The sequence below is a fragment of the Gigantopelta aegis genome, chromosome 9 (assembly GCF_016097555.1).
Source record: "Gigantopelta aegis isolate Gae_Host chromosome 9, Gae_host_genome, whole genome shotgun sequence".
Taxonomy (NCBI): domain Eukaryota; kingdom Metazoa; phylum Mollusca; class Gastropoda; order Neomphalida; family Peltospiridae; genus Gigantopelta; species Gigantopelta aegis.
This window is the reverse complement of record NC_054707.1, coordinates 72,022,767-72,039,824: the sequence shown is the minus strand read 5'-3', so window position 1 is coordinate 72,039,824 and position 17,058 is coordinate 72,022,767. Positions and strand designations below refer to the sequence as shown.

General features: G+C 33.2%; 1 protein-coding gene across 1 annotated transcript; it reads right to left on the bottom strand.

The window, feature by feature from the left end:
* Nucleotides 1-2,763: 2,763 nt before the first annotated feature.
* LOC121381872 (gamma-secretase subunit Aph-1-like) lies at nt 2,764-15,893 on the bottom strand. Its single transcript, XM_041511258.1, has 7 exons — nt 15,650-15,893; nt 11,376-11,518; nt 10,179-10,322; nt 7,506-7,600; nt 6,603-6,725; nt 5,973-6,112; nt 2,764-4,585 (listed from the first exon to the last, which is right to left on the bottom strand). The coding sequence occupies exons 2-7, from the start codon at nt 11,486-11,488 to the stop codon at nt 4,409-4,411; spliced, it is 792 nt and encodes a 263-aa protein (XP_041367192.1). The 5' UTR covers nt 11,489-11,518; nt 15,650-15,893; the 3' UTR covers nt 2,764-4,408.
* Between the last annotated feature and the right edge of the window lie 1,165 nt (nt 15,894-17,058).

The window sequence follows — 17,058 nt, the reverse complement described above, 5'->3', positions numbered from 1 at the left end:
CCCAACTAGAGAAGGAATACACTGGAGTTCGATCCTCTGACCAAACATCACAGGCGAGTACTCCACCAACTGACACAAATTTCGCACGCCTAATGCACAGTCGGTCTAGGATCAATCCCCGTTGGTGGACCCACTGGGCTATTTCTCTTTCCAGCCAGTGCACCACGACTGGTATATCAAAGGCTGTGGTATGTGCTATTCTGTCTGTGGGATGGTGCATATTAAAGACCCCTTGTTTCCTCTCTATGACTGTCAAAATGATCATAACTTTAACCTCCAATAGCTGATGAATAATAAATCAATGTGCTCTAGTGGTGTTGTTAAACAAAACAAACTTCTTCTTGCACCTGAAAAATAGGCAGCATATTTTTAACTGGCTACGAAGTGTTTTGTGTGTTTAAGATGTGGTCTAGAGTAAAAATGAAAAACGAATACAGTCGGCACAAAAACTATTTGCAGTACACACTATATAGCCTTTTGATATATTCATCATGAGAATTGCTTGGGAGTGAAGAGAAAAACAGAGGACTTGAGTAACAATTACATGTAAATAAGGCCCAACTATTTATACAAGTCAGATATCCACTTGTCAAGTTATATAGAGAATAACTAGTTGACGTCGGATGTCTGCTTTAGCCTAACTGGAAAAAGCAGATATTCAACTTGGTAACTAGTTATTATTTTTATCCTGCAGACCATAAAAATTAAGGGGAAAAGCTATGATTTCTGTTATTTCTGCCACATTTTACGATGACCTAGAGGTCAAATGAACAATTTTGTAATGTAGCTATGCATGTGACGTCACATGAGCAACATCAAAAGTCATAATCTGCTAGTATAAATTTATGACTTTGCTTTAATCAATCATCATAATCTGTCAATAGAAACAGTGGTTGCAGGATAAAATATAATTAAAAAATACTCATAAACTTCTACAAAATATTGAACAATTTATTCATACAAATCAACATGTACAATGATATGGGTACATCTTTAACCGCTGCTGCTATTTTCTCTTCTTTTTTTATTTAACCAAAACTAAGCAAAAAAAAAACTAAATAATAAAAAATTAACAAGCAAAGACAACATATGGTAATATAGAGCCATTTGGACATCAATATTTACAAAATTAGCACATTTTTTGCTGATGCTACTAAATGAGTTGCACCATTATAACAGTTTCTACAACTTTGCGTTGACTAGTTTCATAAGATATTTAAACTGGTGGGCATGTTTGTATGTGTTCATGTGTATTTGTGTTGATGAATAACGGTCTGATAAAAAGATAATTTGTTTAATGCATGCATCCAGTTTTGGGAAAAACAAATGATAGAATGTTGAAATCTTTAAAATATACGGGTAATATATTATATTATTACATATAAGAGTAAGTAATTTATGAAAATCACTTATGAATAATGAATTGATGGGAGGAAAATAAAGACTAACAAAAAATGACACCGACTTTTGTGTCATTATTTATCTTGAATTGAATAAAATAAAATAAATTTTGAATTATTTACATCATAAATGTCAACATATATTTATCAAATATATACACAAAAAGGCTGAATCCAGTTTCATGACATTAATGCAAATGTGTATAAATGACAATCACCGTAATACACACAAATGTGATGGAATTCTTTCACAATATACAAACTTTAATGGGTATTCATGAGTATCTTTTTAAGTACAATCAAACATGCCTAAATCGCACTTCCCAGACATCGGATTAATTGACAGTGTGATTAAAATGCCAATGTATTGTTAGTTATCCTCTCTTCCATGGACGTTTGCAAATGTTTACTATTTTGTAAGCATCCTATTCAGTAGTACATACATCTCAATTTTAGTATGAATGCAGGAAAAGAACACTAAAAAGTCTGGACTATATAATTTTCCAATAGATCTACAGATCAGTCGTAAACTGTTGTCTCTTACTAGACTTGCTATTTAATGGCTCTTCATTAAACTGAGAATACTACATGAGTCAAGAGTGTCTGTTACAGTCTGTTTACATCAAAACAGAATGGATGAATTGGCACTTGACTATACCAAATAATGGTAAACTCGTACTAACATACCAGCTCTCATAACGGTTGTTCCCCAAAACAATTCCAGTGCATATAAATGTCATCATATATACTTACCATCAAATTCTATTAACAATTCCAACATAAATAAAAGTTTCTTTACAAATTACCATCAAATTCTATTAACAATTCCAATTTAAATAAGTTTCTTTACAAATTACCATCAAATTCTATTAACAATTCCAATTTAAAAAAGTTTCTTTACAAATTACCATCAAATTCTATTAACAATTCCAATTTAAATAAGTTTCTTAACAAATTACCATCAAATTCTATTAACAATTCCAATATAAATAAAAGTTTCTTGACAAATTACCATCAAATTCTATTAACAATTCCAATTTAAATAAGTTTCTTTACAAATTACCATCAAATTCTATTGATTAAATCTCAGTTTTAAGGTAAGGAATACTTGTTTAATAACACCTCAGCACATTTTGGTCAACAGAGAAAGAAAAAAATCAACTGCTGCTATCTAGGCTACTCTTACTGACAGAGTTTGTTTTGTTTAACGACACCACTAGAGCACATTGATTAATTAATCATCGGCTATTTGATGTGAAGCATTTGGTAATTCTGACATGTAATCATCAGAGAAAACCTGCTACATTTTCCTAATGCAGTAGGGGATCTATTATATGCACTTTCCCACAGACAGGACAGTACATACAGTACCATGGCCATTGATCAGTTGTGGTGCACTGGTTGGAATGAGAAAAAAACCAATCAGCTGAATGGATCCACAGAGGTAGTTCGATCTTACGATGCAAGCACTTCAAGCGAGCACTCAGCCGATTGAGCTGAATCTGATTTTAGAGGCAATTTGTATACATTTGGTTTGCCAAACTAACTATATAGACTGGGTCAAGACGACACATAGACTACCATACCTAGGACATACTGGACATATTGGTATGGGCAAGTTACCAGGGCCCAATATTCCAAAACATTGTAAACCTATCTACGAGGGAAAACCAATTCATATAATTACAAGATGTAAAAATAATATTGTTAGGAATATACCTAAATCATCTGCTTTATCTAGAGCCATCATGAACCATGATAACATGCCACAAAGAAAGCTTCAACTAACACAATAGTATATTTATGGAATTGTGAGGAGGATAATGAATTTTATTTAAATTTCCCAAAATCTAATGTGAGAATTGGAGTACCGAATGACTTATTTTTATTCTGTCTGAATAAGACCCAACTAAAGATGGCTACGCATTTTTAAATAAAAATTGTCAAATACATTTGTTTATTATCTTCACCAGCTGTGTTGTATACTACATGTGTATAAAAATATATCAATATGGAATGTACCGAAGCAAGAGCAATACTATGATGTTCTCAATGGGTCTCATCCATGGTGTTTTTAAAAGTTGTCCAGCAGATATTTCCAAACTACCTTTTGAATATACTCAATTCCACAAAACAGTCTGGTTTTTCATATATATATATATTAATCTCTTGAAAGGTATTAAGAATGTACTTTCGTTGATACAAATACATCAATTACGAAACTTACAAGTCAATATCAGCCAACAAAGTAACATAATTCAATCACTAAACACTGAACAATCTAGTGGACTGGATCTCATCTGGGTGCCACGTTTCCCCTTAGAAACATCTGCTTTAGCAGACAAATAATTTAATATGAGGCTGTAAAACCTTTAGGGCCAGGAATCTTATTTCATCTATCCAATTGCCAGCACCCTTCATCTTCAGGAAAGGAATGAAATATAGTGAAATCCCTGAAAATCAGTCCTTCGGCAAACCTAAATTTTTAGTCAAAAAACAGAATTATTTTAATTAGTATATAACAGAACCTGCCTAAATCGGATACTCTAAAAACTGGACTTTTTACTTGGTCCCCTGGGTGTCCAGTTTAAAGGAGTGTCACTGTCTTTGCTTAAGACACTGTGACACATTTTGAACTATGGCTATTTGGTGTCAAGCATTTTGCCAGTAATCAGCCCTATGACCAATCACACCTGGAGTGAGTGTTCTACCAATGGGCTATACAGGTACACTACAGCTCTAATCTTCTGATTAATCCAGAACTTACTTAAATTTCAAATATAATTATTTAAAAAAAAATTATAATTGATATTATCAAAAATATAAAATTTGTTTCCAGGCCTTTAGTACCAAAGTAAGATTATAATTGTAATTTATTTGGATATAGATGTTCTTTACAAGATTAACAGGTTTATAAAATCATTAATCTGCTGCTTGGCAACATAATGAAGATAGTGCCTTGCCCTTTAGCTCGTCTTTGCTCTACTGCCAGTTTACATAATCCTTATTTAATCCATTTCGTATCTTCCTTTTCTGCACTGTATAGCCAGCTTGATATTGGAGCATGAACCCCCTGCCAGGAAAAATGCTATAACTCCATTGATGATGAGAATTAGGTACGCTGGAATAAGACTTGCAAGGTATAATGGTTCTGGTCGGCTTGCCGTTCTTTGGTTGAACAGAGTCTGGAAGGAAAAAATTGAAATAACTGTAAAGCTTTAACTACTGTACTGTAGAAGCCATTTTTTCTGATATAACCAGAATATGACAAGACAAAAGGAATACTGAAGCATCAATTGATTGTGTGTGCATGCTGGTGACTTAGCATGACATATTTTTATTTATTATCCCTGCAGTCATTCATAACAGGGGAAATATTTTTTATATTTTTCCAGTGAGAAATACTCTGCATTGGTGTACCGTACAATGATATTGGATGATTAGACGCTTACAAACCAATGACTGTGTCAATACTAAATATTTCATCATCACTATTTGGCAAGCACACAAAATGACATCACATACATGTTGTTTAAAAGAGTTTGTGTTTATGGCATTCTGTTTTCAGTGTTATAACTTGTAATTAAACAGGGAAATTTTTTTTCAAAATTTTGATTAGTCATATTTCTAGTCAATTGAAAATTAATTAGTAACTATTGCTTAATGATTGTAAAATTGTGTAGCAATCTCTGAAAGTTGTGTAGTGAATCGCAATGTGACACTGATAAAAATGTTCCCCGCAAAATGTTAGTTTAATTCATTATAGATTTTTTAACAGAATAAATAGAACTTTCAATTGGTTTTTGAAAATTATCTGTAAAAGTGATTAAAATACAAAGTTATAGTAATACTCCCTTATGTTTAGTGACTCGTAAAATAATTTTCATGTGTCACTCGCTAAAGCTTGTGACAAGTGAAAATTATTTCACTTGGGACATAAGTTTTGAAAATAAGTAGTAACTTGTTTATTACCCTCTAATTATTTTCACAAAAAAGATTTCAAAACATCTCCTCCATTCTGGAAATTAGTACCAGGGTATGTGTGTGTGTGGACGGGGGAACTAGGCGAACTCTTTATGTCTTGTGTGTTGGCTAAATTAATTTAGATTTAACTTAAATAAACTTAAAGCAATATTACTAAATTACTAAAACAAATGATGTAAAATTATTTTGGTAACCCAGTTCGTTACAACTTTAGGTATAGTTACCAAGTGTGTATGAACGGGGTTCAATTAATTGTTCTTGCCTGCTAGATTGATTGAGAAAACAATTTTTATGCATGTTAGCTTTTTGAAAAAAATATTATTTGATGTTGGTAAAATAAAAGTGAGAGGTTTTGCACGTGTGTGTGTGTGTGTGTGTGTGTGTGTGTGTGTGTGTAGGGTACTTTCCCCAAGAAGATTCTGTTTTCCCATGCATGGTTTGAATTATATTAAAGCATATTTACTGGATGATTTCTAAGTATTTGATATTACTGTGATGGGAGATAGTAGGAATTAAAAGAAACTGGTTTCCAGCCCCCCCAACACAACTGTTTTAGAACAACTCTAGAAAGCACCCAGTTGATCTTACCATACATGACACAACCATGTGCGAGACTATGACGACCGACAGCAGCACAGCACATGGAACGAATCGCTTGGTGTCGAGAGCGTGGAAGAATATCACCCCCCAGAATGTATGCAACAGGATGAAGCTCAGAGACAGGAAAGCTGAAAATGAAAGGTAAAGTATGTTTTGTTTTTTAAAGACACTACTAAAGCAGACTGATTAATTAATCATCGGCTATTGAATGTCAAACATTTGGTAATTCTGACTCGTAGTCATCAGAGGAAATCCGCTACATTTTTTTCATGAGCAGCAAGGGATCTTTTATATGCACTTTCCCACAGACAGTAAAGCACATACCACGGCTTTGACCAGTTGTGGTGAACTGGTTGATCCTGCGATGCAAGCACTTCAGGCAAGTGCCCTGCAAATGAAAGAACCAAAAAAGGATGGTCAAGGCTCACATAGGAATGGATTTTGGTTTAACCAATATTATTAAAATGTGGTTAATTTAAGGAATATATGATTAGCCAAAGACTAAATGTTGTAGCCACTTTGTACAGAAATTAGCAATTGGCTAATTTGTCAATGGACACAGCGAGCCTTGGATGACCTATTAGACAACAAATGAACATTTATAAAGCATAAACCTACCTGATACAAGGAGGAAGAATTTCGAATCACCATGGATACCAATGGTGCCTGGTCCCCACATATCTGCTAAAACGTTAATCAGTGAAAATGCTCCGCAGATGATTCCAAAGCCGAATCCAGACACTACAAATAGAAGGGCCATGTTTATAAGTGTCAGCTAAAAACGGTTACTAGCATATTAAATTTAAAAAAATAAAAGTATACTTACAATGGCCAGAGAAGTGTGGGATATATTCAGGGCTAGCTCTGGGTGAGCAGAAACATTTCGCCAAATTATCTAGTAAACTTCAAAAAGTTAGTTTTATTTTCCAACAAAATATCAATAAATACATTAAATATTTCTGCCAAATTAAAATAAAATGTGGCAATTGTTTTTAAAATTTGCAACTGGCAAATATGACTATTGGCAGAGCCAGTCTTGATACTGAAACTAGATGTAACCTGTGCTACGTACGGGAAAGACGCAAAGTGTACATGGGGTATGGTGACCTTACACTGGGCTTCCCAACAAAAATATGAAAGCCATTTAGATAGCCAGTTATAGTAATGGAATTAATCTTTGTATGCAATATTTAGTCTCGAGTGCAAAAAGATCCTTATGAACATGGCATTGGGAAAGTACAAAGAAGGTGGTCGACAGTACAAATTGAAAGAGGCGACAAGGTCGGAAAGATGGGAAACTGTTAAAATGCCCATGCATATTATATTACAGATTCTAGTATAAATATTAAATAAATGCAACTGTTAAAGACATAAATATGGTTAATCAGTATTTGCTTCGGCAGTGCCTTGACAAATAGTAATTAACACAGACTTGGTTGATATTTTCCATATTAAAAATTAAAGCAATGGTAACAAATTCTCAGTTTATGATTCCTGTAACATTAGAGTATATCTTCTCACCGTAAGCCATGATATGTTTGTTGGTGATGTCTTTACTTGTCAGACTGTCCGAATCTGTGGTCTGGGTCACTTTCTGCAGTCCGTCATCAGCTTTTCTGAATGGAAATTTCAAACATTTATAAACATAAATTCATTATCAGATTACAAGCTTTTCGGTTTGAAATGTTTATTGATCAAGTCCAAAATGTTCCAAAATAGACATTAGGTAAGATATATAATTATATATAAATGACTAAGAAGATCATGTAATTAAATGACATTGTATAATATATATGTGTATAATTACATTAATATTACTATCTAGAATTAAGATAATACAGTGAAACTCCTCTAAACCGGACACGCTCGGGACTAAGTTAAAAGTCCAGTTTAAAGAGGTATCCAGTTTACAGAGGTTCTCTTCTACACAGATATTTAAACAGGGACCACGAAAAACATCCGGTTTTGAGGGAATTCCGGTTAACAGAGGGTCCGGTTTTTAGAGGTTTCACTGTATGTATACAGAGGTTATTACCAGTGTTTTGGGAGGTTTCACTGTATATATATACAGAGGTTATTACCAGTGTTTTGAGAGGTTTCACTGTATATATATATATATATATAGAGAGGTTATTACCAGTGTTTTGAGAGGTTTCACTGTATATATATATATATATAGAGGTTATTACCAGTGTTTTGGGAGGTTTCACTCTATATATATAGAGGTTATTACAAGTGTTTTGAGAGGTTTCACTCTATATATATAGAGGTTATTACCAGTGTTTTGGGAGGTTTCACTCTCTATATATATAGAGGTTATTACCCGTGTTTTGGGAGGTTTCACTGTGTATATATATAGAGGTTATTACCAGTGTTTTGGGAGGTTTCACTGTATATATATATTTATATATATAGAGGTTATTACCAGTGTTTTGTGAGGTTTCACTGTATATATATATATATATATATATATATATATATATATATATATATATATAGAGGTTATTACCAGTGTTTTGAGAGGTTTCACTGTATATATATATATATAGAGGTTATTACCAGTGTTTTGGGAGGTTTCACTGTATATATATATATATACAGAGGTTATTACCAGTGTTTTGAGAGGTTTCACTGTATATATATATATATATATATATATATATATATATATATATATATATATATATATATATATATATATATATATATAGAGGTTATTACCAGTGTTTTGGGAGGTTTCACTGTATATATATATATAGAGGTTATTATCAGTGTTTTGGGAGGTTTCAATGTATATATATATAGAGGTTATTACCCGTGTTTTGAGAGGTTTCACTGTATATATATATATATATATATATATATATATATATATATATATATATATATATAGAGGTTATTACCAGTGTTTTGAGAGGTTTCACTGTATAGATATAGAGGTTATTACCAGTGTTTTTCGGTATCGTCAATATCATATATTAGGAATAAAAATTGTATTATGCGAGCCTCTGGTGAGCATAATACATTATTTTTATTCCTAATATATGATATTGACGATACCGAAATACACGAGGGTAATAATCTCTTTATCATATAAGCTCAAGCTTAACGTGTTTTTGTAAACTGTACATGCAACTTTAATTCCAGTCCACCATTACTAGATGTAAGAATATGTGGCGCGGTGTATTTTTGAATGGAAATGATGTCAAACACGAATGACGTCATTTTGGATGTCCTTACATTAAAATAAAGTTATGCCTAACGTTTTTTGTTTTCTGAACGCTGGACAGCTTTCAGTGTCAAATTGTCATTGAAATGTTTTTATTTGATGACTATGAATGCATATGTCAATCATGGAGTGTCACCCGAGTACGTTTGCTTAAATGTCAATAAACCTAGTGCCAAGACCGTGACTAATTTACATCTAATTTGCAAAGTTATCAAATTCTTAAAGTATGGGATCTGAAAAATATCACATACTTTGATTGCACTGAAAATGTAAGATATTATATGACAAATATATATATATATATATATATATATATATATATACGAATAATGGTTAACAATTTCCATCAATAACTTATCTTATAAGAGGTTTTTAAATTCAAACATTCGCTGTAGTTTGTGAATGTGTGTGTGCATGCATACATGTTTATATGTACATATGTGTGAATAGATACATGTATGTACTATATGCTTGCTTTTCAAAGTATTTCAAGGCTTGAACTTAATGACGGCAACAACAGCATTTGCTGTCGATGAGATATAAACTGCCATAGGTAGAGAGCATCACCGACGGTGCTCCTCAACAATGACAAAATGTATACACCTGGTGTATATTATCTGCCAATACTTAACATTTGCATGTTTGAAATATGTTTACATACAGCAAAATAACCTTTTAGTCATGTTTATTTGCTGCAAATGTTACTATAAAAAAAACCTGTTACAGGCAGTCTCAAAATTGCAATCGTTGGACCATTTCGCCCATGGCAATTCTTTAAAACATTGCCGTGAGAAACAACTTAAGTTTGAGGCTTGTATTCCACTTGTTTTTTTTCAGAGAGTATACACCCTTGCACTGCATGGAGCCAGAAATTCTACTTCATATATACATTAATATGTAGAAAACTGTGATTCTCATTTCTTTAATAATATAAACTAGTTTGCTAACTAAATGTATGGCTGTACCTGAGCATCTTGTAGAACAAGAACCTGAAGACTTCTTGGAAAATCACCGAGAACACCAGACCAAATGCCAACTGATCTCGGAGAGGCACCACAGCAAACCATAATATGGAAGAAATCAGTAGAGCAAGTAGCCAGAAAAACCCACTGGAAGACAAAAACAAAAAATGTATTATACAAAACATTATTAGTGTTAAGAGTAATTTGCATCAGAATATTTACCTGTTGTTAGGATCATGCTCAGTCTGATTATACAAATGTTTATATTATCACCTAATATCTTATTACCTTGATCCTCTCAAATTAAATTTGCCTGTTGTCATTTATACGCATGTATATACACATACACATTGTACATGTATGTATTTGGTATCCATGCCAGTTAGAATATATACATACATCAGAAATGTATCCACAATATTTTGCCATGGTCCCATGTCTGATGGGACTGGAAAAAGGAAGGAAGAAGGAAATGTTTTATTTAATGACACACTCAACACATTTTATTTACGGTTATATGGCATCAGACATATGGTTAAGGACCACACAGATATTGAGAGAGGAAACCCACTGGTGCTACTTCATGGGCTACTCTTTTCGATTAGCAGCAAGGTATCTTTTATATGCACCATTCCACAGACAGGAAAGCCTTTGTTACACCAGTTGTGTAGCACTGGCTGGAACGAGAAATAGCCCAATAGGTCCACCGACAGGGATCGATCCTAGACCAATCGCGCATCAAGTGAATGCTTTACCACTGGGCTTCGTCCCGCCACTGTGGAAAAATGAGTGCATATAAATGTTTTTAGGTCACTGAATAATGCAGTACACCATTTAAATTAATTTATTACAACAGATATAATAAAATATATATATGTATTGGGAATTTTAAGTATGAAACTTGAGAATTGTAAGTGCCTCTTTTTGGGGGGAAGGGGCCAATGATCGGACCCACAGAATGCCTGGATGGATCCTTGTACATGTACCATCATTTTAACAAAACCATTTTTAAATTAATATACCTTGAAAGCAAACATTAATAAACTAAAGAATGTCATGCATGTAAATCCTTAAAAAATTGTTTTAATAACTGTAAAGGAGAATAATGGAACTTCATAACTGGTTGACACATTTATCTATATGTAGGGCCTACAGGATCTAAAATAACAAACTAAATATATATCACAAGACTGAACAAACCTTGCTATCCAGACAATAATGCGCAATGGGTGTCTGGCGATGGTGAACACAAACATAGCCAATGCAGGACCAAAGGCTATGAAAGTACAGCCAAAAAACTCCATCATAGTCATGGTGGCAAGATTTCTTTACTAGTTAGTTACCTGAAAATTAATGTTGAAATATTAACAAAAAATGTATTACTTATTTTCATATGTACATGTGTGTATATTTTCATTATTACTTGATGTGTATCTACAATAATGTCATTAACAGGAAGCTGTCAATGTTAGGGGCATAAATTTAATAAATGTTCATCAGAAATAGAAATGCAAAGAAAATCCTTCCTAACCGAATATTCGTATTTTTGCAATCTGATTGGCACATATTGATGAAAAAGTTGACATCATCATCAGAAAACTAATATCTACAGGCCCTGGAGTAGAGTCAGGTAATTCCATACAGATTTGGATGGAAGTGCCTGTACAACACACTCTAGACAGATGGTATGCCAGAACAATACTAATAATGAGTGATTTTCCTTTTATGAAGTGTAAAATGTTGAACATTTTGAGTATGCTCTGAATAAAAATTATTTACAGTTATTCTGAGTAATGAAAACACAAAGTCGTAGAATGTAGAACATGCTTTATTTGGGTGTATGGAGTTAGCCAACTGTACGGATTACCAGACTCAACTCTAATTTAGAACTACATGTAAAAAAAGTAGTAGAGAATTGACAATAGGCAAAATGAACATTTATCTGTACATTTCATTGTTTTGTCTTGTTCCATGTTCATTGGGAAATTTCCAAATTACACTCAGTTCAAAATGTAAATTTCGATTTCAAACACCAATACTTCAGGGAATAAAATGTGATATTATTAAGTAATTGATCATTAATGTGCTGTTATGTTATTTAAAATGAAAGTAATAATTAGTATTTTGGGGCATTTATTACAGAAATGAATCTGGCTGAGAACCAAACAATGATTGACTGGACACTGCAAACAGCACGACATGCACTGATGTACAATCTGGTGTTAAAGTACAATGTAAAAACACTAACCGACAAAGTGACAAGTGAGCTATGGTATTTTAAACAAGTCAGTGTTTTAATGTCTGTTGGGTTATTTTGTTTTTAAAATCAAATTAGGTTGACTGTCAGTGAAAACCAATGCATTTCCCTGGCTAGATTAGGGCTTATATCTCGAGGCCATAGTTTATTATTTATTCCTCCTTCCCTTTCCTTTCCTTTCTTTTGAGTTTCATTCATTTCTGTCCAACAAACTCTTGTTTCTTGTTGTAATCTGTGCCACACACAACAATTTCCCATCAGCTTATACATGTATATTGGTAGAATATATTTTATTTTATTACACAAATTTGGCAAAATCTAGTAATCAGTAGCTTACGTGTTACTGGGATGTAAGTAATTTAACAGTATTTTTAACCACCTCTATTTTGTCCCATACCTGTATCCATTTGTATGTTTGATCACGATACACGCAATAAAAGTTATATTTTATTTGAACAATGAAAACATTTTATTTGTTATCGACTCGACAATCTCGAAAAAATGTGTCACGTGATCAAACCTGTCATTCTGTCTTTTCTTTCCACGACCGTCTGATATTTTGTCCTCAATTGCAGATTTAATTGGTTGTAACTAATGAATTTTACTTTCTGTCATATCTGACATTCTATTAATTCAGCAATTCTTTATAAAATATAATAAACTTTTCATTTTTGGGGGGATATCACAGCTTATAAAAACAACGGAAGTGGTAGTGTTTATAATTAAAATAATTTATCTTGGGTTTCAAATAATATATTATTATATACAATGCAGGCCTGCACAAATTAAAACTTTGCATAACCTGAAAAGGGGTTATGCCAAAAGATTTTGCATAACCTATTTTGGTTTGCATAAACTGTTTTTTTTCTTTAGAATTTAAAACAACAAAAAAAACCACTTAATTTTGAGAAACAAGAGAGTGGCAATGGTAAGTAAGAAGTATATGTATACAAATGTTTAAGAGATTTAAAATAATAATAAAGATTAGGACTATTGTAATAAATTACCAAAATATAGTGAATGTCAGGCTTGACCTATTATATAAAACACATCATCATGTGTGCATAACTACGTGTGAATAAATAAGAATTCACTGCAAGGCAATCTCTTACCATTAATTTTATAATATTATTCTTTTGTGTATATAATGTCATGACATTCAGTCTTGAGTGGGAAACTCGGTGCCATCTTCGTCATCTGAGGAACAGTGGATACTGATACTGTCACTGTCATTATCATTGTCACTATCCGATTCGAAATTACAGTTAATAATAGGGTCTCTGTGACTATTTTACTCTGGTTGCTGATCCAGTTCGAGATTGTAATGACCATTACAATATCGCCATTTTTGACTGGTTAAATTCGGCTATAACGCCTTCTAACAACCAATGGGAATGCACCTATTTCGCAAAATATTTATACAAACTTGACTGGTTACGTTACACGCTACGAAAAAGCACTGCGTCAGGAACAAGTCTAATGTTTGTACTCACAATAAAAATATTTTGGTACTTTGCCGGGACTAATCATTCAGTAAATTTTACACAAACGGTAAATCGGTTATGCCAAATAAAATGGTATAATCTATGCACGAACGAAACGGTCGTTCATGTAATTTGTGGAGGCCTGCACCGCCTTTCCAATTATAAAACTACTTTTTATCAGTTGGCGATATCAAACGCGATCGATTTATTCGATGAAGATGGAAATAATCCCACATTCGGGGATCACTTTACAAACATATGTATTGTTTTACATATATCTTGAAATCTTTATTAAAATAATATTAAAACTTTGATCGGTTTAGTAAAACCGGAATTGTCTGTGAATATCACACCGAGTCCGACAACTGTCACAACATAGTCAGCTTGTATTTTGTATCAACTTTTTTGTACCAAATAATGAGAGGCAAAATAATGAGTATGTTTTCCACAAAGTCGACCAACCGATACACAACGATATATGGTAACCAAGGTTTCCTTTTTTTTTTTTGGCTTTTCGGTTGGTTTTTGTTGTTTTTTTGGAAGGGTGGCCACCCTCCTTTAATTTTCACCCACTGCCCAGCGAGAACACTGCCAGTTTTGGCTTTTTAGTAAATTATATGCCAAACAGTACTTTTTGTACATTTTGTACTTGATGAATGGTACTTTTTTTTTCTTTTTAAATTTAAACAAAACTTCTTTTTTGTTTACAATAGAGACCACACCGGAAGACTGGTAGCGCCACTCACATCCGTTACACCACTGCCGAATGCAAGGTTTGAAAAGCACATGTTAGTTAACGTCTATAAAATATTTATTGTTTAATATTGGAAGAATACCAGGTATAAAATACATTGATAAAACTTTATAACAAATATAGAACTCATGTTACTTGCCACTTTACGTTTTATTCAGTGTGAAAGTAAAAAAAGTAGCGATACTGCATTTAATTATTGAAAAAATAGTGTTGATGTCGTTATTGCAAGTATTTATTTTTGTGAGGTAATTATATTTAATTTATTACTCTTGCAGTACATGACAAAATTTAGATGTTTTGATTTATTGTATAACTGTGATCGCCCGTTAACAACATCTTCCTGTTTGTCGGAATTAACGGATGTAGGAAAAAATGTCAAGTCAAAATATCAACTATTAAAGTGGAAGGAAGGAAGGAAATGTTTTATTTAACGACGCACTCAACACATTTTATTTACGGTTATATGGCGTCAGACATATGGTTAAGAACCACACAGATATTGTGAGAGGAAACCCGCTGTCGCCACTTCATGGGCTCTTTTTTTATTAGCATCAAGGGATCTTTTATATGCACCATCCCACCGACAGGATAGTACACACCATGGCCTTTGTTACACCAGTTGTGGGGCACTGGCTGTAATCAATTAAAGTGGTACCCAGGTAAAAATGTCAACTTTGACATTATACTTAATGTATAAAAAAACTTTTTAAAATCCTAACCATGTATTCTACGACTTTTTGTTTCACCAATTAAACCACTGTTTGCACACCTTTGACAATGACAGCACTAAATGTGTATATAATTGTCTCAATAACACAGCATGGGTGATGTAATTTTGTTTTTTAATGCCACTAACTTATTTTTAAAAAATCAAAGACAGGCTGGCTAATAAGCCATACAAACAACAATGAAGCATTCTCTAATTATTCCAAATTTTGTAATTATGAAGAAACTCAATTTCCCAAAACCTAACACATACATCTGTTATCTCTCTTGCTCTGTCCTTCTTTTCCTCTATCCCCCTCTTTCACTGTCTCTCGGTCTCACTTCTCTCTATCTCTCATATAAAACACACACAAGTTGACATTTTGACAGAGATACAACATTAATGGTACACATTTTGTCCTCTTACATATTGACCATTGACCTGTATATCACTTTTTGCATGGTCGACTGATGCTCTTTACTCTGTACAAGGCAAAGATTCCCGCTCTAATACCACAACAATTCTATGTTTGACGTCAAATACCTTTACATCGATCATTTTCGAGTTAACTGATACAAAAAAATCCACATATTAATCACCAATACACATACTACAGAAAGAAATCCGACAGCACCCACATTCAGCTACGCTTCGTGACACTCCGTCGCCATAATTACAAAGCTCGGCGATCTATTTCGCAGCCGTCCACTTTTATCCTCGAAACGTTCTTTACAGCATGCACATTCCATCACAGAAATACAAAAAGAAACTAATCCATGTTGTAACGTCGCTGCGTAGGAACAGGAATTTGTACACGGCATTAGCCAAATCTTCCATGTTGTAACGTCGTTTGGTATGAGACGGCCCCTGTAACTGCTGCACAAGGCGGAATCGCCCAGTGGCGATCACGTGATCTATGTCTCGAAATAGATCGCCAAGCTTTGTAATTGTGGCGACAGAGTGTCACGAAGCGTAGCTGAATGTGGGTGCTGTCGGGTTTCTTTCTGTAGTATGTGTATTAGTGATTAATATGTGGATTTTTTTGTATCAGTTAACTCGAAAATGATCGATGTAAAGGTATTTGACGTCAAACATAGGATTGTTGTGGTATTAGAGCGGGAATCTTTGCCTACCGTTTGGTAGTCAGGAATTGCCAAAAATATACATAGGTTGATCTCTGACTTTATGTCCAAATGTCCGTCTAGCTCTCTTACAGTCAGAGTACTCGGTCTAATTCTAGTCATATTTAAAAAGTGTCCCCGGTCCCTATTTACAATCAAATTTAAAAATAAATAAAAACAGTATTTTCTGCTCAACATGTAACTCAGAAAGTTATATTTTTAAAGGGATCGTCGTCAAACTCAATGTGTCAAGCCAGTTCATTTGACCACATTACATAATTGTATTATCAAACAAAATAATAACGATTATCTTTAATCTTATGAGTCATTGATCAGTTAAATTCATCGTAAAATTTAAAATTGTAATCTCACACTCTGCATTCACGGCGAAAAAAAAAATACATGTAAGGACGTCTTCCCATTATTATCTAATTGTTAATAATAATCAAATAACAGGTAATATTATTTTTTAGGTACAAATAATATAAATAAAATGATTTATATGAAAATTCTCAACAAAACCCACCAGGAAGTTCAAAACCGGAAGTAATTTTGTTTTTG